Source organism: Silene latifolia, chromosome 2 (assembly GCF_048544455.1).
Source record: "Silene latifolia isolate original U9 population chromosome 2, ASM4854445v1, whole genome shotgun sequence".
Taxonomy (NCBI): domain Eukaryota; kingdom Viridiplantae; phylum Streptophyta; class Magnoliopsida; order Caryophyllales; family Caryophyllaceae; genus Silene; species Silene latifolia.
In genome coordinates, this window is record NC_133527.1 from 87,326,655 (window position 1) to 87,348,465 (window position 21,811).

General features: G+C 39.6%; 2 protein-coding genes across 2 annotated transcripts; both read right to left on the reverse strand.

Moving 5' to 3' along the window:
• Positions 1 to 15,819: 15,819 nt before the first annotated feature.
• Positions 15,820 to 16,515, reverse strand: LOC141641052 (uncharacterized). Its single transcript, XM_074449729.1, has one exon. The coding sequence runs from the start codon at positions 16,513 to 16,515 to the stop codon at positions 15,820 to 15,822; it is 696 nt and encodes a 231-aa protein (XP_074305830.1).
• A 2,487-nt stretch (positions 16,516 to 19,002) lies between these two features.
• Positions 19,003 to 19,374, reverse strand: LOC141641053 (uncharacterized). The gene has a single exon (XM_074449730.1). It carries the CDS (start codon positions 19,372 to 19,374, stop codon positions 19,003 to 19,005), a length of 372 nt encoding a protein of 123 aa, XP_074305831.1.
• Positions 19,375 to 21,811: the final 2,437 nt, after the last annotated feature.

The following is a 21,811-nucleotide window of genomic DNA, read 5'->3' on the forward strand; positions in this document are numbered from 1 at the left end:
TTTCACCTACTCGATCGAGTAAGTCCCTTACTCGATCGAGTGGCCTGTACTCGATCTAGTGACCCCTGTTCTGGGTCATATGCTTATGTTTTGACATTCGTTCATATTATGTTTAATTCAAAGTTGTTATTTTACTTCTTATTGCATTGTTTTACATGTAAGTTAGTCTTGATTCGTAAGTTACCCAATCTTATGGTTGGTGAGTGGCACCTTATGGTGAGTATGAGTTTGGTGGGAGGAGATGAGCTATATGTGGTTCTGCTGAGAAGTGGAAAAAGAAAAAGAATATTGATGAGCTGATTGAGGCATGGTGCAAGTTTTGGTGAGACGTGGTGAGTGATTTATTCGCGAAATTGAGTGATGTAAAAGTAAGTGAAAGTGGGTAAGGGATGATGTGGGTCTAAGGAACGTGAGAATGAAAAGATTGAAAGGAAGGTTTGAATAGTGGCAACTTGAGATGTGTAAAGAATTATGGAGTGAGATGGTTAGGAGTCGTGTGGGTTAAGAATATACACAGTGAAAGTTTGTTTTAAAGGGGTTGAGAAGAGTAGTATATAGTGAACTTTATGGAGACATGTTGCGAGGTGGATTTGTAGACAGTGAGTGAGTTTGGAAGATTTGGTTTATTAAGAGGTGAAACTACGTGTGATTTCTTTGGGCATTTAACGGCATGAAATGAAGTTGTTTAAACAGTGAACGTTGATTTTATGGATAGGTTAGTGACAAGTGTGAGCGATAGCATAATAAGAGAATATTCATGGTAAGAAAGAGTGAGATGATATCGACATGAAATAATGGGATTTGAGCTTTGGCGGAATAAGAAGGTAACCGGAGCACTAAAGAATTAGATAGAAGTAATAAGGAGTTGAGCTATTAAATGGTATTGTTGAATGTGAAGAGAAAAGAAGAGTAAAAAGTAAGCTAAGGAAAATTTTCACCGGAGTTATGTGATATAAAGGTAAGGAATCATCGAAATGTGTGATATTATCATGAGGATGTTAGTTAATGGTTATATGGGAGCTTCAGGACAACATGATTAATAATTAGTTTCGAGGAATTAAGGGAGTAAGAGTTGGTGGAGTATTTACACGATATGAGATTTTTGGTGGAAAGTTAGATGACGATACAATTAAGATAGTATTGGGAATAATGTTGAGGTAATTTTGTTGATGGGTTTGATGTTCTTTATTTGGGGATGTTAACCAAAGATAGGAGAAAAACCGTGTTGTTTTGATATGAGTGTAAGAGGTTTGATATACGAACAGTGGTGGTATTGTGGTGTTGTCACTAGTGGTTAAGGGTGATGATAGATAAGAAAGACAGCAGTCCTAGAGAGGTTGATTTTACAAAGGCCGGATTGATATGTATGGTTGTAAGGGAGTATAAGATGTGGTTATTGTTGGGGCTGGTGTCCTTTACAGTTAGTGCAAGGACTTATAAATCTCTAAAAGGATCAAAGGGTATACTTTTGTATCATAATCAGTTGGTCCACGTTTATCAATAACGGTTGGCTTGCTAGATAAGTTTGACGTTATTGTCATACAGATGGCGGTGATCAACTGGTCCCTAAAAGTCACACCTATAGGATACGTTTGAGAGATGTGACGGTATGAAAATACAGTCATGTAGATGCCAAATTTGACTAACCAGTTAGTCTGAGTTATTTGACTAATAATTAGTCAAAATGTGATGTTGAGATATTTTATTTAATACGGATTATATAATAATGGCTAAGGCGGATTAAGCAGTTAATTCGTAAATTAAATATAAAGCGATTTATATTTGATTAATGTATATTGAATATAATTATACAATATCGTCTTTGTCGGACATGTATTAATATTTCAACTAATCCGTATTATTAGTTGATGCTTTAATAACCGATGACGATTTATGATAAAACCGTGTCATATACATTTAGCGCATTTCGGGTCGTACCATGAGTTAAAAATAAGAGAAAGTGGAAAGCCCACTCTCCCCATCTAAAGCTCACGGCCGAACCAAGCTCAAAAGGAGAGCTTCCTCTCCTATTTGCCCTAATCATTCATTTGAGAAAAGAATTAGGGTTTTGAGAAATATTATCTCTCAAAACTTTAGATCTCACATCAAAACAAAACTCACAAAATAATCCTCTCAATATTGCAAGGCAATTAGAGGATTCATTCTAGCACAAGGGCATTTCTCAGACGATCTTGGGTGCATGATTTAGGAGGAGATCTACTTTGATCTCTCATTGCCAATTTGCACTAGGACCGAAGGTTAATCCTTGATCTTTATCGTTTCATTGTTGTTTTCGTTTATGACTATAAATCACGTATTAAATTTGCGTTATAATCCTTCAAATTATGGGTTTTATACGGATATTACCCTTCAAGTGGTATCAGAGCGAGGTCACGTAAATTTTTCTATGTGATTTTCATCAAACGAATTTTGAATCGATGTTTTTTTTGCTTAAATTCCTTGCGGCAACAATTTTTTTTTCTCTCGGCATTATATTTTTTTTGCTGCGTTTGCTGCGTTTTTTTTGTGCCTTGGGATCCGTGTCAAGTTTACACGGTGTTAGTTGTCGTTTGTCTTGTTTTCATTTTGATCTTTGCATATTGTTTTGTAATCGATATTCATTGCAATATGTTAAAGATCTATCAAAATGTTTGCATAAAATTTCGTGCGGCACAAAATTTTTGTCTCGGCCAAATTTTTTTTTTGAAAACCGTGTGGCCTTTGTCACGGCCTGTTTTCTGTTTTTGCATTGATTTGCGTGCCACATAATTTTGTTAGATCGTTCGATCTCTTATTTTCAATCGTTCTTTACATGTTGTAATTTTAATCGATAATTATTGCAATATGTTAAAGATGTATCAATTGTAATTTGAATTCTATACAGATTAGATTAAATTGCAATTGGGTTTTATCAAATCGTTTGTTTTGATCTTTGATGCTCACGATTTGAGCCGAGTTAATTTTTTTTTTTTTTTTGTTTTGCTCTTTTGTTGCTTTCTGTTTTGGGCAGCAATTTAATAAAAAAAGATTTTTTTTTTTTTGGGTACTGTTCACGCCCAGCAGTGAAGAACAAAAAAATTGTTTTGTTTTTTTTTTCGGCCAATTATTGCATAATACGGATTTATGCACTCGCTTGATAGTGAAACGGTTCACCCACGTAAAATAAAATTACTTTAAAACGATTTAAAGTAATGGATTATCATGAATTAAAATTAAGTTGATGAAGCGGTTTTGTCACATAATTTTAATTGTTAAAAGGTGGTTTGGATAATTTAACATAATTACGGAATTATGTCACGAATAAATTTAATTTAGTTGATGCATTTTATTTATCGTTTTTGATTATTTTGAATGTTTTTAATTACGTATTTATTTATTTTTACAATCGCTTGTAACTTAGTGTGGCCTTAGTAGAACGTGTTACCGTAATGATGGAACACGGTCTTGGTTGTATTTTGAGATCTCGTATCTCCCTTTTTATTTCTTTTAATTACAGTTTTTATTTAGAATGTAAATAGGTTTATATTTTGTAAATTTTAATTGTAATTTTGAGAAGTCTAAAGATGGAGACCGGATGCTCACTCCCGCTACATGGATCAAGATGGAACATCAAGACAAGCTTCTCGGGTCCAACGGTGGATTCCAAAGTTGTTTTATGTTCTTTTTATTAGGATAGGCCACACTAGGAATTTTTATTTACGTATTGCATTCTTTTATTTATTTTTCGTAACGATAATATGCATCATATTCCGCCTAAAAACCAAACCACCTATTTAATGCATGAAAACTGACACATATAGAGGTCACGAGTTAGTTTTATTTGACATTCTAATGTCACATGATTTTAAGCCATCACCCAAATTAATTCATTCACGCAGACGCTAGTTATTCGTTCACTTAATATGAATTATAATTTAGTTGATGGGATTTTCCTCGTATAAACAAAAATTGAGAATAGTCTTTATAGGTCAAACTCCAATGAGTCCCTTCTTCGTCGGTAGGCATAATATGACCCCTTCTACGTCGGGTAAGTTGGAACTGATTGACCTATTTTATCTCAACACTATGGTCACTCGTACGATCCTGTGATTATGGTGGACTATAGATATGATTTACGGAAATCTATCGACCAAGAGTTCTTACGGAAGAATTAGCTAAACAGTTGGCTTATCAATTTACAGAAATTGAGTCTTGGGATCACTTGTATCATTCTTGAGGGAGATCAATTATGCAAGTGCGAGAGTCTACACGTTAAAATGAATTTTAAATAGACTTAAATCACCTCGATGAGTTGCTTATTTCGTTTTTGTTTTTCTTTCTTTTTCAGTGTAGAACACGAATTTTTATAACTGCTATAACGAAATGGCTGGTCCTTCTAACGACCCAATGCCAAGTGCCACATTGGACCGTGAGTCCCGGCTTCTGGATCTTCATGAATCGGATGAATCGCCTACTCGATCAAGAATGATGGATCAAACTTCGCGACCGGGAGGCGGCATTACGGAATGTCCGCACCGCCGACGGAAGCTCAAATATCTAATAGAGCCCATCCCGCAAACCCAGGTCCCACGGCTAGAGCTAATGAGATCGCCAAGTTTAACGATTTCTGTATGGAAGCGGGTGCGATTAAAAACGTACTCATTTTTGCAATGGAACCCAATTTGCATAAACGCTTCATAGCCCATGGTGCAAACAAGATTTTCACCACGCTCACTAAGGAATTCTCGAAAGCACCGAGAATCGTGACCTATGAGCATACCACTCGCTTCTTTGATACGAGACTCCGAAGGGCCAACCATTAGCCCACACATTCTCGGATGATTGAGAATGTCGAGAAGTTGGAGACCTTTGATTGTAAGATCAGCGAGAACATTGTGATCGACCGCATGCTTCATTCACTCCACGATGGTTTTGCGCTCTTTAGAGCAAATTACTATATGAATGATTTGAAGAAAAGTCCCCATGAACTGCACTCTCTTCTCGTACAGACCGAGAAGGACATGAAGTTCAGTGGGAGCATGAAACAGGATGTTCTCGTTGTGTCAAACAAAGGCAAGGGTAAGGGCAAAGCTAAAGCAGACCTAGCAGTAGGTAAGGCGAAGTTCAAAAAGTCGGGTTCAGGTAAGAGTGGTCCTGGTGAGTCGAGCACCTCATCAGGCGCGAGAAAGAGCAAGAATGAAAACATGGAATGCCATCATTGCCACAAGACTGGGCATTGGAGGCGTACATGTCCTGTTTACCATGAGGACATAAAGGCAGGTCGCGTTAAACCTGTTGGTATGTCTTCATCCTTTCCTACTTTTATTCATATGATTGAGATTAACCACGCAAGTTACGGAACTTGGGTACTTGATACTGGTTGTGGTTCTCATCTGTGTAATCATGTGCAGGGGCTCCGAAACATCGAACCCCTCGTAAAGGGTGAGGTGGACCTGCGTGTCGGGAATGGAGCACGAGTGGCTGCCGTCTCGAGGGGAACATATGTGATCCAGCTTCCTAGCGGATTTGAGTTATCTTTATATAACTGCTATTATGTACCCAGTCTTTCTAAAAACATTATTTCAGTTTCTGCACTTGACAAACTTGGTTTTTCATTTGTAATAGAGAATAATTCTTGCATTTTCTCATTACACGATATGATTTATGGCAAGGCAGTCTCCATGAACGGAATTTATGTTTTAGATCAGACCACCGAAATATTACACGTAACGAATAAAAGGTTAAAGGTTGGTGACAAAGATCAAACGTATCTATGGCACTGCCGTATGGGACACATTAATGAGAAACGCGTTAAACAGCTCATCAAGAATGGAGCTATCTCGGCCTTTGATTTTCAATCATTTGGCACGTGTGAATCATGTCTCATCGGTAAGATGACTCGTATTTCCTTCAAAGGTGTTGGAATGCGCGCTGCTGACCTATTAGGACTCATTTACACGGATGTATGTGGACCTATGTCAATCACCGCACGAGAAGGCTATAGGTATTTCATCACTTTCACGGACGATTTAAGTAGATATGGCTATGTCTACTTAATGAAGCATAAAAGTGAATCCTTTGAGAAATTCAAAGAATACCAGAATAGGGTACAGAACCTATTGGGTAGAAAGATTAAAACACTACGTTCGGATCGTGGTGGCGAGTATCTTTCTCACGAGTTTGATCAACACCTTAAAGACTGTGGGATTGCCCTACAATTAACTCCACCGGAACACCTCAAATTTGAATGGTGTGTCCGAACGGAGAAATCGAACACTACTTGATATGGTTCGATCCATGATGAGTCACACCGTGTTGCCTCGACTCATTGTGGGGTTATGCTCTTCTGTCACCGCTCTAATACTTAACCGAAGTCCGTCTAAAGTCATTGACAAGACTCCATATGAACTATGGAAGGGAACGGTCCCTAACTTGTCCTTTATACGGGTTTGGGGCTGCGAGGCTTATGTCAAGTGGAGACACGAGGATAAGCTCGGCCCGCGATCGGTCAAGACATACTTTATAGGTTATCCTAAAGGAACACTTGGTCATTACTTCTATTCGCCAACCGAAGAACGTGTTTTTATTGCGGCTAGTGCGACATTCTTGGAGAAGGAATTTCTCGAGAATGCGAAGAGTGACAGAACCTTCGACCTGTCGGAGATTCCAGAACCAAATACCGAGCAACCATTGGAGGAACCAATTCCTTCAATCCCGGCTGCGGTGAATATTCCTGAGGAACCTAGGAGGTCGGGAAGAGTCTCTATTCCTCCGCACATACATTGGTATGGTCGAGGAACATGACATAGATGACGTTCTACTCTTAACGAGTAGTGAACCCGCAACCTATAAAGGTGCCATGACTAGTTCCGACTCAAAGCTATGGCTTGAGGCCATGCAATCCGAGATGGACTCTATGTATGAGAACAACGTATGGGATCTTGTTGACTTACCTGCTAAGGTTCGTCCCCTTAAATGCAAATGGCTTTACAAGATAAAGCATTCTGTGGAAGGTCAACAAGATATCTATAAAGCACGACTAGTTGCTAAAGGTTTCACCCAAGTGCCAGGTTTGCACTACGATGAAATTGTTGCACCCGTAGTCATGCTGCGTTCCATTCGGATTATCTTAGCGATCGCCGCTTTTCATGACTATGAAATTTGGCAAATGGATGTGAAAACCGCCTTCTTAAACGGCTTTTTGGAGGAAGAGTTGTACATGGTACAACCCGAAGGTTACGTCGATCCAGAACATCCTAAGAAAGTGTGCAAGCTTAAGCGTTCCATTTATGGACTTAAGCAAGCATCTCGGAGTTGGAATCATCGCTTCGACCAAGTGATTAAAGAAAATGGATTTACTCGATCGGTCGAGGAACCATGTCTTTATATCAAGTCGAGTGGGAGCACGATTGTCTTCCTAATATTGTATGTCGATGACATACTCCTCATTGGGAATGACATACCTCTCTTAACTTCGGTGAAAGTATGGTTGAAAAACCATTTCCAGATGAAAGATCTGGGTGAGGCACAAAGAATTCTGGGCATCCGTATCTATCGAGATAGATCACGTCGGATGTTATCTCTCAGTCAGGAGTCTTATATAGACAAAATCCTAGAGAGATTCAGCATGACTAACTCCAAGAAGGAGTTTCTTCCTATGACTCCAGGGGTGCATTTGAGCAAGTCTCAGTCACCAGAGACACCGGAAGAGAAAGAGCGCATGACACGGATTCCTTATGCCTCGGCTATAGGATCAATCATGTATGCCATGATATGCACACGTCCGGACGTGGCATATGCATTGAGTAAGACAAGTCGATTCCAACAGCATCCAGGTGAATCACATTGGATGGCTGTCAAGAACATTCTTAAGTACCTACGGAGGACTAAAGATTGGGCATTGACTTATGGATCGAGATGACTCGAAATCTCAGTCTGGATTCGTTTTTACTCTTAATGGCGCTACAACAAATGAAAGAGTTCCAAACAAAGTGTTAAAGCGATTCTACGACGAGTCCGAATACTATGTCGCGTCTAGACATGTACAACGGAAAGCTCATCTAATCCGAGATTACGTGGAGCAAAAGGAAGTAGTGATAGAAAAGATTGCTACACATGATAATATAGCAGATCCTCTCACTAAACCATTACAACAAGATAAGCATGAAGGGCATGTTAATTCCATAGGAATTAAACGTGTTCCTAAGTTGTAGTACTCTTTTATGGATTAGATTCATTCTCTTTTGTACTCTATACGACATCATCGTTTTGATATTTTATATATTTTGTTTTTCATGTGGATTTGTACGACAAATTTTGAACACCACAAAGTGAACTGAACAAACATTATATTTTTGGTCCTTAATTGCCCACGTGAGCTGATAACTCAAGGTAATTATTTTGTGACGTTGGTTGATGGTGGGTTCAACGAGCCATAAGTCAACCGATTGACTGACCAATCACAGAGGCGATTTATACGGATATTTCGTAGGACACAATTGTGACATCGACGTGGAGTCCTAAATGTTTTATAACATTCGGTGCCCGGTCGTGGATAGGACTTCTATGGTGATCCTAAGAGTCGATTCTTTTGACTATCGACTGTCTCTTGAGACTAAGGCAGATTTTGGGTGACTTTGGTTTCTTTCTCACGGTCATCCGTAACAGGGGGCCAAGTAGATTGTTTCGGGTCATTTCATGTCGTGCTTGGATCGGAAGGAGTTCGAGTTGAAGGAAATATTCAGCCTTTATCGGTACTCGATATTTCTCGGGGCCACTCGAGGAGTCAGAATCGAAATGCATGGCCATGCTCGGATACGGATTCGTTTTATCGGTTAAGTTACTCTCTAGTCGGGGAAACCACTCTAGATACAGATCGATTGTAAAATACGACCTTTGCGGATCCGGATCTGCAAATTGTTTTACATTGAGTGGGAGAAATTTTAAATGAATATGAGAATCGGTTATCGCACATATACTTGTACGGACAAGTGGGAGTTTGTTGGAGCTGTGTCCTCCGGTTAGTGCGGATAACGTATTTGCACATACACTTGTACGGACAAGTGGGAGCTTGTTGGGGTGTCCTTTACGATTAGTGCAAGGACTTATAAATCTCTAAAAGGATCAAAGGGTATACTTTTGTATTATAATCGGTTGGTCCACGTTTATCAATAACGGTTGGCTTGCTAGATAAGTTTGACGTTATTGTCATACAGATGACGGTGATCAACTGGTCCCTAAAAGTCACACCTATAGGATACGTTTGAGAGATGTGACGGTATGAAAATACAGTCATGTAGATGCCAAATTTGACTAACCAGTTAGTCTGAGTTATTTGACTAATAATTAGTCAAAATGTGATGTTGAGATATTTTATTTAATACGGATTAAATAATAATGGCTAAGGCGGATTAAGCAGTTAATTCGTAAATTAAATATAAAGCGATTTATATTTGATTAATGTATATTGAATATAATTATACAATATCGTCTTTGTCGGACATGTATTAATATTTCAACTAATCCGTATTATTAGTTGATGCTTTAATAACCGATAACCGATGACGATTTATGATAAAACCGTGTCATATACATTTAGCGCATTTCGGGTCGTACCATGAGTTAAAAATAAGAGAAAGTGGAAAGCCCACTCTCCCCATCTAAAGCTCACGGCCGAACCAAGCTCAAAAGGAGAGCTTCCTCTCCTATTTGCCCTTATCATTCATTTGAGAAAAGAATTAGGGTTTTGAGAAATATTATCTCTCAAAACTTTAGATCTCACATCAAAACAAAACTCACAAAATAATCCTCTCAATATTGCAAGGCAATTAGAGGATTCATTCTAGCACAAGGGCATTTCTCAGACGATCTTGGGTGCATCATTTAGGAGGAGATCTACTTTGATCTCTCATTGCCAATTTGCACTAGGACCGAAGGTTAATCCTTGATCTTTATCGTTTCATTGTTGTTTTCGTTTATGACTATAAATCACGTATTAAATTTGCGTTATAATCCATCAAATTATGGGTTTTATACGGATATTACCCTTCAGTTATATGAGGCGAACACTAGTGGTTGAATATTAATGGTATGGCATGAGGTGATGGTTATGCGAATGGGAAAATATGTTATGAGGGGCATATGAGTTAAGCTCGGGCGACAGGTAACCTTTATCGAGTGGTAACTTACGTGATCAGGATTGACTTGTTGGATGTGATTATGGGTCTATGATGTGTATAAATGTTTGTGTGAGGTTCTAACCTCACGGGAAGCGGTATGGTGTGATAGCTATAAAGATGTTATATGAATGTTTGTGATATATGTAGGGTACGAAAATCTGATGGAATGAGGCTAAAAAGTTAATAATTTGATTGATTTGGCATGGCTAGTTATAATTTTATGTGTATTGATAACACATGCGTATTCCGTGAAATGGTAGAGATGATGTTCATGAGGTGCTTATCTGTTTATCCATATAATATGTTGCGTTGTGATTTAATAAAGTGGATTTGAGTAAGTTTTTCTTGCCTGAGAAGTTATGCTGAGTCAGTGTTTATGGGTTTGAGTAAGTTGTGATGTCTATCGGTGCGGTTGTGGTGCCTCGGGTGGTGATCCGGGCACGGTACTTCGTGTTGTGATGCGGGTATTTTCGCACTGCGGTGCGGTTGTTGGTGACGGTGTTGTGATGCCGTCACCGGTTGTGGTGGAGTAGGCGGGATGATTATGATACGAGTTTTCGAAAGTGCATACCAGTTATACATAGATTATTGTTTTGTTTGTTGTCGTTCTTTGTGAGTTTTGGTTGAACATGTAAACTGTTGTTTTGTTTGTTGATGTTTCTTACCAGTTTCTACTTGGGTGTGAGGGTAGAGTATGATATGGGAGAACGTTGTGTATGTTTTGTTGTTGTGATGGTATAGTGATTTTCTGTTGATAGGGCACAGTTGTAAGAGGTTGTACATAACTTTTGACCTTGTTGTAGATGAAACATCGATGCACATAGTCATGGCAAGTGATTCGTAGAACATGTGTGGTAATGATCCAAAGCTGCAGTGGTTTTAATCTTTCGTTGGGCCAGTGAGGGAAGGGTGTTTGGATTTAGTGTCTTGTTAAGTCATGTATGAGTTTTGCAGTGATGAAAGAAAAGAACTTGAGGATCTTGTGTGAGTGTACGTAACACGTGTGGATCGTGAGTTATGCTTTTGGCGATAGAAGTTTTATATAGTCTATATAGAGAGGTATGTCATGTTGCGGTAATGTGGAAGAGTTGGAGTATTGGTTATGCTAAGGGTTTTGCAGTATTACTTAGATGGAGTGCAGAGTGAATTGAAGTATGAGAACTGTTTAAGTAAGAAAGCCATGGAAATAGGAACGGTTATAGAAATGAGGTTCTAGGCGGTTATCTTTGACATGTGGTGATGATGAGGATGATGAGATGATTTAACTAAGGATTTAGTATTAGTGAGTTACGAGGACGTAACATTTGTCTTAAGAGGAGTAGGATGCGATAAAAGTGAGTTTCATGGTTGTGCATGTTGTAAAATAATTGGAAGTAGAGTGTTAGCATAGCGTAAAGGAGGGATTTGTTTTGTGGTTGATGTTGTTAAAAGGCCATGGCCGTGCTTGTAGTAGTGTGATGTTTAGGAGTTCGAGAGTTTTGATAGTGGCATGATGATGTTTATGAGTGTAAGTAAACTTCGAGGACGAAGTTCCTTTTAAGGGTGGTAGAATGTAACATTCTGTTTCATGTTAGGGAGGATTGGCTCTGGATGATGTATTACGGAACTAGTTGGCAGTGTATGGAGTTAGTGTTGAGAGAAATATAATGGAGTCGATACGATATAGTGAGCCATGTTGTGGAGGTAGGAATAGTTAGTGGGGTTGGTGTTACGAGTTCATGTTTGGGTTGGAGTTTTGTTTTGGGTTCTTAGTCACGTTGTTGTGTCTTGATCGAGTTAGTATGTTTGTTTTTGAGTATGGGTTAAACTTCGGGGACGAAGTTCTTTTTAAGGAGGGGAGATTGTAATACTCCGTATTTATGAGTCTTTGGGTACTCTATCGAGTAGGCCTTACTCTGTCGAGTAAGGGTGAGTGCGTTTTAAAATAGTTTCTGACCTGTTGGGTACTCGATCGAGTAGCTAGGATACTCGATCGAGTAAGAGGGTACTCGATCGAGTAGTCGGTTTACGGGGAGTTTTTCTCGGGTTTTGTTAATTATGCGATTAAGATATATAACCTTTTCCGTCATCATTCTAAACACTTTTGCAAAACCTAATTTACTGTCAAAGAGAGAAAGCAAGTACGTTCATCATCTTAATCGCATTGTTAGCAAATCCCGGAGTTTGGAAGCTCGGTTTTCATCGTTCGTTATACCGTTGAGATCCTTGCGTCGAGGGTAAGATCTATGTACCCTTTTTACTATTTTTCCTTTAAGTTGGTTAAACCCTAATATGGGGATTTGGGGGTTTTGTGTAGATTGTGATTTGGTAGTGTTTATGTGTTTGTATAATAGGAGGAGGTTTTGTAGAAGAGGCTTTTTGATACAGTTGTTGATACCGTCTGACTGTTGTGCTTTCCAGGTAGGATTTCCTACTCAGTATTAGTCCCATAATGGGATGATTGTTGATGTGTTGAGATTGATTGTTTGATATAATAATTGTATTGTGATTGTGATTGTGATCGTTGTCTATGGTTCGCGAGGCGTGGCCTCGGCTGAGTGAGGTCACTTGCGGGAGTGGCTTCACGCCCTAGTTTCGCCTTCTGTGGAACCCGCCACAGAAGGGATGTGCACATTAATTGACAGGGTTATCGCTCATTATGAGGAGCGGGGATTTGGTGGGTACGGTTGCGGTCCCCCATCGGGGGTAATGGGTCCAAAGGACGGTCGGTGATTGAGATTGTTGGGATTGGCGTGATTGTGTGTGTGTGACGGTTAAGCTGTATGTTTATCTTATTGTTGATATATTGAGTTGTGTGATTAGTACTGACCCCGTTTAAATGTTTTCAAAACTGTGGTGATCCATTCGGGGGTGGTGAGCAGTTATTGAGCAGGTATGATATGACGCGTATGGGATAGCTGGGATGAGTCATCACGTGGCAGTTAGAAGTCTTCCGCTGTGTCAGACGGTGTTTTGTAGCTTTGATAGTTTTAGCAGTAGACCGTTTGAAAATCTTGTATTTCTTTTTATCAGTTTGGAATTGCTATGTAATCACTTTAAACTTTATGAGTCTTTGGGTACTCTATTGAGTAGGCCTTACTCTGTCGAGTAAGGGTGAGTGCGTTTTAAAATAGTTTCTGACCTGTTGGGTACTCGATCGAGTAGCTAGGATACTCGATCGAGTAAGGGGGTACTCGATCGAGTACCTTAGGTACTCGATCGAGTAGCCGGTTTACTTGGAGTTTTTCTCGGGTTTTGTTAATTATGCGATTAAGATATATAACCTTTTCCGTCATCATTCTAAACACTTTTGCAAAACCTAATTTACTGTCAAAGAGAGAAAGCAAGTACGTTCATCATCTTAATCGCATTGTTAGAAAATCCCGGAGTTTGGAAGGTCGGTTTTCATCGTTTGTTATACCGTTGAGATCCTTGCGTCGAGGTTAAGATCTATGTACCCTTTTTACTGTTTTTCCTTTAAGTTGGTTAAATCCTAATATGGGGATTTGGGGGTTTTGTGTAGATTGTGATTTGGTAGTGTTTATGTGTTTGTATGATAGGAGGAGGTTTTGTAGAAGAGGCTTTTTGATACAGTTGTTGATACCGTCTGACTGTTGTGCTTTCCAGGTAGGATTTCCTACTCAGTATTAGTCCCATAATGGGATGATTGTTGATGTGTTGAGATTGATTGTTTGATATAGTAATTGTATTGTGATTGTGATTGTGATCGTTGTGTATGGTTCGCGAGGCTTGGCCTCGGCTGAGTGAGGTCACTTGCGGGAGTGGCTTCACGCCCTAGTTTCGCCTTCTGTCGAACCCGCCACAGAAGGGATGTGCACATTAATGGACAAGGTTATCGTTCATTATGAGGAGCGGGGATTTGGTGGGTACGGCTGCGGTCCCCCACTGGGGTAATGTCCAAAGGGACGATCGGTGATTGAGATTGTTGGGATTGGCGTGATTGTGTGTGTGTGACGGTTAAGTCGTCTGCTTTATCTTATTGTTGATATATTGAGTTGTGTGATTAGTACTGACCCCGTTTAAATGTTTTAAAAACTGTGGTGATCCATTCGGGGGTGGTGAGCAGTTATTGAGCAGGTATGATATGACGCGTATGGGATAGCTGGGATGAGTCATCACGTGGCAGTTAGAAGTCTTCCGCTGTGTCAGACGGTGTTTTGTAGCTTTGATAGTTTTAGAAGTAGACCGTTTGAGAATCTTGTATTACTTTTTATCAGTTTGGAATTGCCATGTAATCACTTTAAACTTTATTTACTTTTAAAGTTGTTTCGTTATTGTCTTATGAATATCATGCCTCGAGTAACCGAGATGGTGGCATCCTTATACCTGAGTGGTCCTGGTAAGGCACTTGGAGTATGGGGGTGTTACAAACAACCTAGATCCCCTCTCACCCAAGATTAAAGGCTTAGCTACTCATACTAAAGGGCAAAACAACAATAGCAATAATAAGAAATATGATGAACAATAATAAAAGATGAATAACGATTGAATAATAATCATTTAGGAAAGATTAATAGCAATACCGTAATAATAATGAAGAACAAGCTTAGAAGATCCGTACAATAAACTAAACTAAACTAAACTAAGAGTTTTAGAGAGTTTTTAGCGAAGTTCTACGAGACTAGGTAAAATCAGACGTCCAATTAACTAGCGTATGATTTAGGTATTTGTAGTAAAACATAACCGACTCAAGAAAATTGCGGAAAATAATGGAAGTTAGTGGTTCCTCGATCGAGCCTGCTCTTACTCGATCGAGTGACCAACTTCCTCGATCGAGCCTCTGTGTAGTTGATCGAGGAATCACTCTGTTTCTGCTCTTTTCTTCGTGTTGTCATCTTAACTTATCTTCCTTCATTCTTATGGATTCCCATGCCATACTTCGTGTATTCCTTCGTGCCCACTGCGGGATGCCCATTTCATTCCTTTGCTCCTCAAATGCATTATTCCTGCATTAAACATCAAATAGCGGAAGTATCGACATTCTAGTATAAAAGGCCTCTAAATAATATTATTTAGCACGAAACTGTATCAAAAGAAACTAAGGGAGGCACAAATATGTATATAATTATGACTCATCATTAGCTTAGAACACAACTATAAACCCAAACCAATTGTGACACTAGCATAAATTGAGATAGATAGACTTAGAACCCAAAGCACACCGTCCCGTGGATCGACCTCGACTTAACCGCTAACTAGTTGTTTGTTGAGATTATAAATGTGTTTGAGAGCATACAACAACACGTTCATCACAAACACTGGGATCATATCATACAACTCCTGAGTTGTTAGGTCTCGCTTCTGTGGGCACTCGTTTGCTGTGTAACCATAGCCTTGACACTTGAAACAACGCCTCATGGAATTTCCTTTTGGCTCGAAAACACTCTTTCCTTTATGTTTATCTTCTTCTTTCGCGGTTTCTTTAGGCTTGCTAGGAGCTGGCCTGGAATAAGAACTTGTTCCCGAACTTGTCCCCTTGGACTAAGCATAAGGTTTTCGTGCCTTATCATTTTTTTTTGGTGAAATGTGAGAATATATTAAGATAAAAAAGGCTAATTACAAAAGAGTTTCGAGTAATAGACTAAGCTGTTACTCATAGCCAGAGATAAACAAATACAAATTATGCACACACATTATGTGACTACTCATACAACTAGCATACTCATAGTATGCCCCATTTTGTCAGCCATATCTTATTCGTTCTTGATACTGGTTCATTGAGCTTCCTTCTGATTCTGCTCCTGACTTCCTCAATGATGTGCTCAGACACCTTCTCTGGTCTAATCAGTACTTGATTCATTCTGGCACTATTCCTTTGTGTCCAAACCTGATAATAACACGCAATCACCACCAGGTATTGAACTTTCTGTTTCAGGCACACTTTGGGAGGCATTATACCCATATTCATGTTAGTCTGCAGTGAAAACCCACACCAGAGCTCCATCTGCTGCATTATCTTTTGACTGTATCTGCAATTAAAGAATAGATGCTCTTGTGTTTCAGTATCACTGTCACAGATTAGGCATCTATCATCTGTACAGTAGCCAATTTTGCATAGTTTTTCCTTCACATCCAATCCATTATTCATGATGATCCAAGCAATAATGGTATGTTTGGGAATGTTCCATTTGCTCCAAACCAGAGGTACCCAATCTTGCTTAGGCTGTTGCATCCTAAGCCATTCATATCTACTTCTGATAAAGTACCCTTTTGTGTCAGCAATCCATTGTCCATCAGAGTACCCATCTTTCATCATTTCCTTGACTTTGCATATATTCTTCCAGGACCAAGCAGCATCAGCAGGAGGGACATACTCATGCCCTCCTAAACTCGTCCTAAGCAGCATCAGAGTACCCATTTTTCGTGCCTTGTCATGTTTTCAAACTTCAGCTCGAATCTGCAAATGTTACTAAACCCGTCATAATTCTTTATTTCTACCTTCGTTGCAAGTTCGGGAATTAGGCCCTTGATAAATCTCGCCACTCTTAGCCCTTCCTTATCCTCTAGATCACACACAATTGATATCTTCTCGAATTCTTTGAAGTACTCAGTCAACGGCATACCTTCTTGCGTTAAAGATTGGAGCTTTAGATAGTCTTCTTACTCGTAGTCTCTGGGCAGGAATCGTTTCATCAGATGCTTCTTCAACTTAACCCAAGATTTGAACTTTGTTTTCCTTCCTTTTTCTTCTATTTCTTTAGATTCTCGTACCACAAAGAAGCGTACTTTGTAAGTTTCAGAATTGCTACTTTGAACTGCTTCCTATCGTCGTACTCCTTGTACTCAAACACCCTCTCGGCTTGTCGTACCCAATCTAACAAATTCTCTGGATCCATGTCGCCATTAAAGTCTGGAATATTGAGTTTTAAACCTCGATCATCATCGTTCTTGTTCCTTGATTTTTCCTTTGGCTGCTCATCCTCTTCAGATCCGGATGGTCTGTCCGAATCCCCTTTCTTTTTCTTCTCTTTGTTCTTTAATATGGCTGTTATCCCCTTTAAAACATAAGACATTTGAGCCATCTCCGTCTTCAACGCGTTATGACCGTCTTCCCATGTTTTCGGAGTATCATCACCATCTTTGTCGTTAACCATAATTAACAACTTCCCAAGACAGATCTATTAAGGAATAAATCTAAGCTAGCTCTGGTAACCACTTTGATGTAAAACTAAATGAACAAATGTGTTTGAATAGGTCGTGGAACTGTTCGATCTGGAAAGCTTGATTTTTGTATGTGTTTATTAATTGTAGTTAGTAATTTTGATGCGGATTTGTGTTTATTTGAGCTGTTTAACTCATGAATTTGGAAGTAACAGATACTATGGTGAATCCTAGTCCTAGCCTTGCAAGGTATCGAATGCAGAATCACCCAATCAACCTCGCAAGGATGATTTAAAGATTAAGCTCGCAAACCTAATAGATGAATACTCACAAACGTAAACAATCTTATTTCTGAAATAATAATCTGTGTAAATCAGATTTACACGATCCTACTTATACTTCTACTCGATGTCACAATCTGACTCGAGTCTTAATTCCCCAGCTTGCATATCAAGCTATATACCTCTTCCCTAAACTAACTAGGAAAGTTATTAAAATACAAATAATTAAAATACACACTGATTTAGGGTATTCTAATTAAACTAGGATTCGGAAACATCTAGCTTCCCTAACTTTATTCGAAAACAGTAAAGTAATCTAAATAATTAATCCTACCCGATTTAGGAAATCGTGTATCCAACTTGGCCTAGAGAACCGTGATGTACAGCCCCGTATCCTACTTGGCCTAGGGAACTGTGATGTGCAGCTGCGTTGCCTTCCCATTTTAACATCAACGCAGTATTCGAACCAAGCTCAAATCCCTTCACTAGTTGAGTCACATTTCGACTAATTAGGACTCATTTGCTTGTTTCAAGTATGCTCCTACATCAGAGATAACATGCCAACAATTATCACAAACAACTTAACCAATTACACAACCAATTAAGTAGGGAAACCCTACCTTATTCGCAATCGAATCAACCACTGCAATCAAATAAGAAAGGCTCCTCTACGAACTCGTTACCTATAACCACATCATACAATGAAAATGTACCCTAAACCCCCAATTAATCCAATTAGGGTTTATCAACTACAACATGACAATAATAATAAGAGTACGATGCTTACCGATGAAATTGACGAGGATAAATGATGTAAAACCCTTAAATCCAGCGAATCTAGCCTTAGGAGTGATTAGAATGGTCAGAGAAGTTATACGTAGTTTAGCTTTTTAAGAAAATGATTAAGAAACTGTTAACACGCCTTTATATACTTCTCCAACTATTTTAATCAAAACTGCGAAAATTAACCTGTCAGACCGGTTACTCTGCCGAGTACTCGAGGTACTTGACCGAGTACGCTCAACTCGACTGAGTACCAACACACTCGGTCGAGTAATCACATTCCAGAACCCAACCTCAGCACACCAGACAGCCTACTCGGTCGAGTAAGCCCTACTCGACTGAGTACCCCATGGTCAAAAACCTGTGGTATTACAATTTTCCCTCCTTAAAAACGAACTTCGTCCCCAAAGTTAACAATTATGTGTGACACGAACCCAAAAACCACCCGACACAACACCAACGTACCAAACACAAGACAAAAACCAATTAACACGACTTAAAAGACAACCCACAACTGACACGAAAAACTTTATAAACAACCCAAAACTGTCCCAAAACTCTTGCGATTATCTCCTACCCCCCTTAATAGAAAAAGGTTACGACCCTGTAACCAACCATTCCTGATCAAAAAGGTGAGGACAACGCTCTCTCATAACCTCCTGCGCTTCCCATGTGGCATCTTAAACATTATGATTAGACCACAACACCTTAAGTAACAACGTTTCGTCGTTCCTTATTTTTTTCACTTTTCGATCCAAAATTTGTTTAGGTGTTTCGATATAAGTAAGTGCTTCATCCATCTCAATATGTTCAACGTCAAGCACATGAGAGGGATCAGTTATATACTTCCGAAGTTGAGAAACATTAAAACCATTATGCACCAAATCAAGCGTCGGTGGCAAGGCCAATTGATAAGCGACCTTGCCTACTTGATCTAGAATCTCATATGGTCCAATGTACTTCTTACTCAACTTCTCTTTCTTGCCAATTCGCATGACACCCTTAATAGGTGACACTTTAAGAAGGACCTTCTCACCCACTTTAAACTCCATAGCTTGGCGATGTAAATCTACATCCTCTTTTGTCGATCCTGGGCCGTCTTCATCTTTTGGCGAATCAACTTCACTTGCTCAACCATTTCCTGGACCAGTTCTAGTCCTAGAATCACGGCTTTTGTACTGTCATCCCATCAAATGGGACCCCTACACCTCCGTCCATACAAAGCCTCAAAAGGTGCAATCCCAATACTAATATGATAACTGTTGTTATAAGAAAACTCGATCAAATATAACCTATCTTCCTTGCTGCCACTAAATTCCATCACACAAGCTCTCAACATGTCCTCCAAGGACTTTATAGTTCGCTCATTTTGTCCGTCCATCACAGGATGGAATGTTGTACTCATCTTCAATGTAGTTCCCATCAACTCCTGCAACTCTTGCCAGAATCGTGATATAAACCTCGCATCTCTATCTAACACTATGTCTTTCGGTACCCTATGCAATCTTACCACATTCTTTCGATAACCATTAGCCAGCTGTAGCTTGCTCTATGTATCTTAAATCGGAATAAAATGAGCTGACTTGGTCAGTCGATCCACAATTACCCAAATCATATTGTTACCCTGTTGAGTTATCGGTAATCCCACAATGAAATCCATCGAAATACTCCCATTTCCACTCAGGTACCTCAAGTAACTGAACCTTACCATGCGGTCTTCGTTCCTCACCCTTGACCCTCTAACAAGTCCAACATCTATCCACAAACTCAGCGACATGTTTTTTCATCCTGGGCCACCAAAAAGTCTTTTTCAAGTCTTTGTAAAATTTGTCACCACTCGGATGCACTGAATAAGGAGTGCAATGACCCTTAGTCATGATCGCCTTTCTCATCTCCGTATCACTAGGAATGCACCATCTACCATCATATCGAACACTCGTATCCGCATGAATCGAAAATCGCGACATATTGTTGTTGCCTATCCTTCCTCTCCATTCCTGACTTATAGGATCATGCAATTACTTCTGTCTCAAGTTATCATAAAATTCTGGTTCAACTGTCAAATCTCCGATGGCATCCCCTTGCGAATCATGTGTATACCCATCTTAGTCACTTCATATTTTAGCTGCATTAGTGATAAAGCAGAGGATAAGGAATGTACACTCTTCCTGCTCAACGCGTCAGCTACAACATTAGCCTCCCCCTCATGGTAGATAATCTCCATATCATAGTCCCCAACCAGCTCCATCCACCTCCTCTGACGCATATTCAGCTCCTTTTGAGTGAAAATGTATTTCAAACTCTTGTGATCTGAAAACACCTTAAAGGTTGCCTCATAGAGGTAGTGTCTCCAAATCGTTGGAGCAAACAACGGCACCTAACTCCAAGTCATGAGTAGGGTAGTTCTCCTCATAGATTTCAGTTGCCTCGATACATAAGCGATGACTTTCCATTCTGCATCAAAACACAACCCAGACCATTCTTCGAAGCATCACTATATACCTCGAAGTTCTCACTTCCCTCAAGTAGTGCTAAGACAGGAGCTGTAGTCAAACGCTCCTTTAATGTTTGGAACACTATCTTATAGCCCTCATCCCAGGGAAATCGGTTCTCTTTCCTCATCAAAGCTATCATCGGCCTACCAATGGTAGAAAAGTCTTTCACAAACCTCCTTTAGTAACCAACCAAGGCTAAGAAATTCCAAATTTAAGCCACATTTTTCGGTGCTTCCCAGTTTGACACTGCTGCAATCTTGCTAGGATTCACAGACACCCCATCTTTCGAAATCACATGGCCTAGAAAAGCCACTTTCTCCAACCAAATCTCGCACTTAAACAACTTAGCATATAACTAGTTATCGCGTAATTTTTGCAATACCAATCGTAGTTGCTTTGCATGCTCCTCTTTAGTCGTGGAATAGACTAGGATGTCCTCAATGAAGACTACCTCAAACCGGTCCAAGAAAGGACCGAAGACTCAATTCATCAAATCCATGAATACAGCTGGTGCATTAGTCAACCCAAAAGGCAATACCACATACTCATAGTGACCATACCGCGATCTGAAAGCTTTCTTAGGAAAATCCTCATCTCGAATTCTCAACTTATGGTACCCCGACCTTAGGTCGATCTTGGAATACACCCCAGCTCCACTTAACTAATCGAATAAGTCATCAATCCTCTGCAACGGACACTTGTTCTTAACTGTGACATGATTGAATTCCCTGTAGTCGATGCATAACCTCATACTACCATCATTCTTCTTCACAAAAAAAACTGGTGCTCCCCATGGCGATACGCTAGGTCGAATGTATCCCTTTTCTAATAGATCATCCAGCTGTTTCTTTAACTCTTCCAATTATTTCGGTTCCATTCGGTACGAAGCCATAGATATGGGTTCCGTTCCCGACTTCAACTCCACACTAAAATCGATGTCCCTCTTTGGCGGTAACCTTGGAATCTCCTCTGGAAGAACAACCACAGACTTATC

Excerpts from the sequence above, each read along its gene's own strand:
- LOC141641052 (XM_074449729.1), bottom strand. The coding sequence starts at position 16,515 with ATGGGTACTCTGATGCTGCTTAGGACGAGTTTAGGAGGGCATGAGTAT.
- LOC141641053 (XM_074449730.1), bottom strand. The coding sequence starts at position 19,374 with ATGGAGTTTAAAGTGGGTGAGAAGGTCCTTCTTAAAGTGTCACCTATT.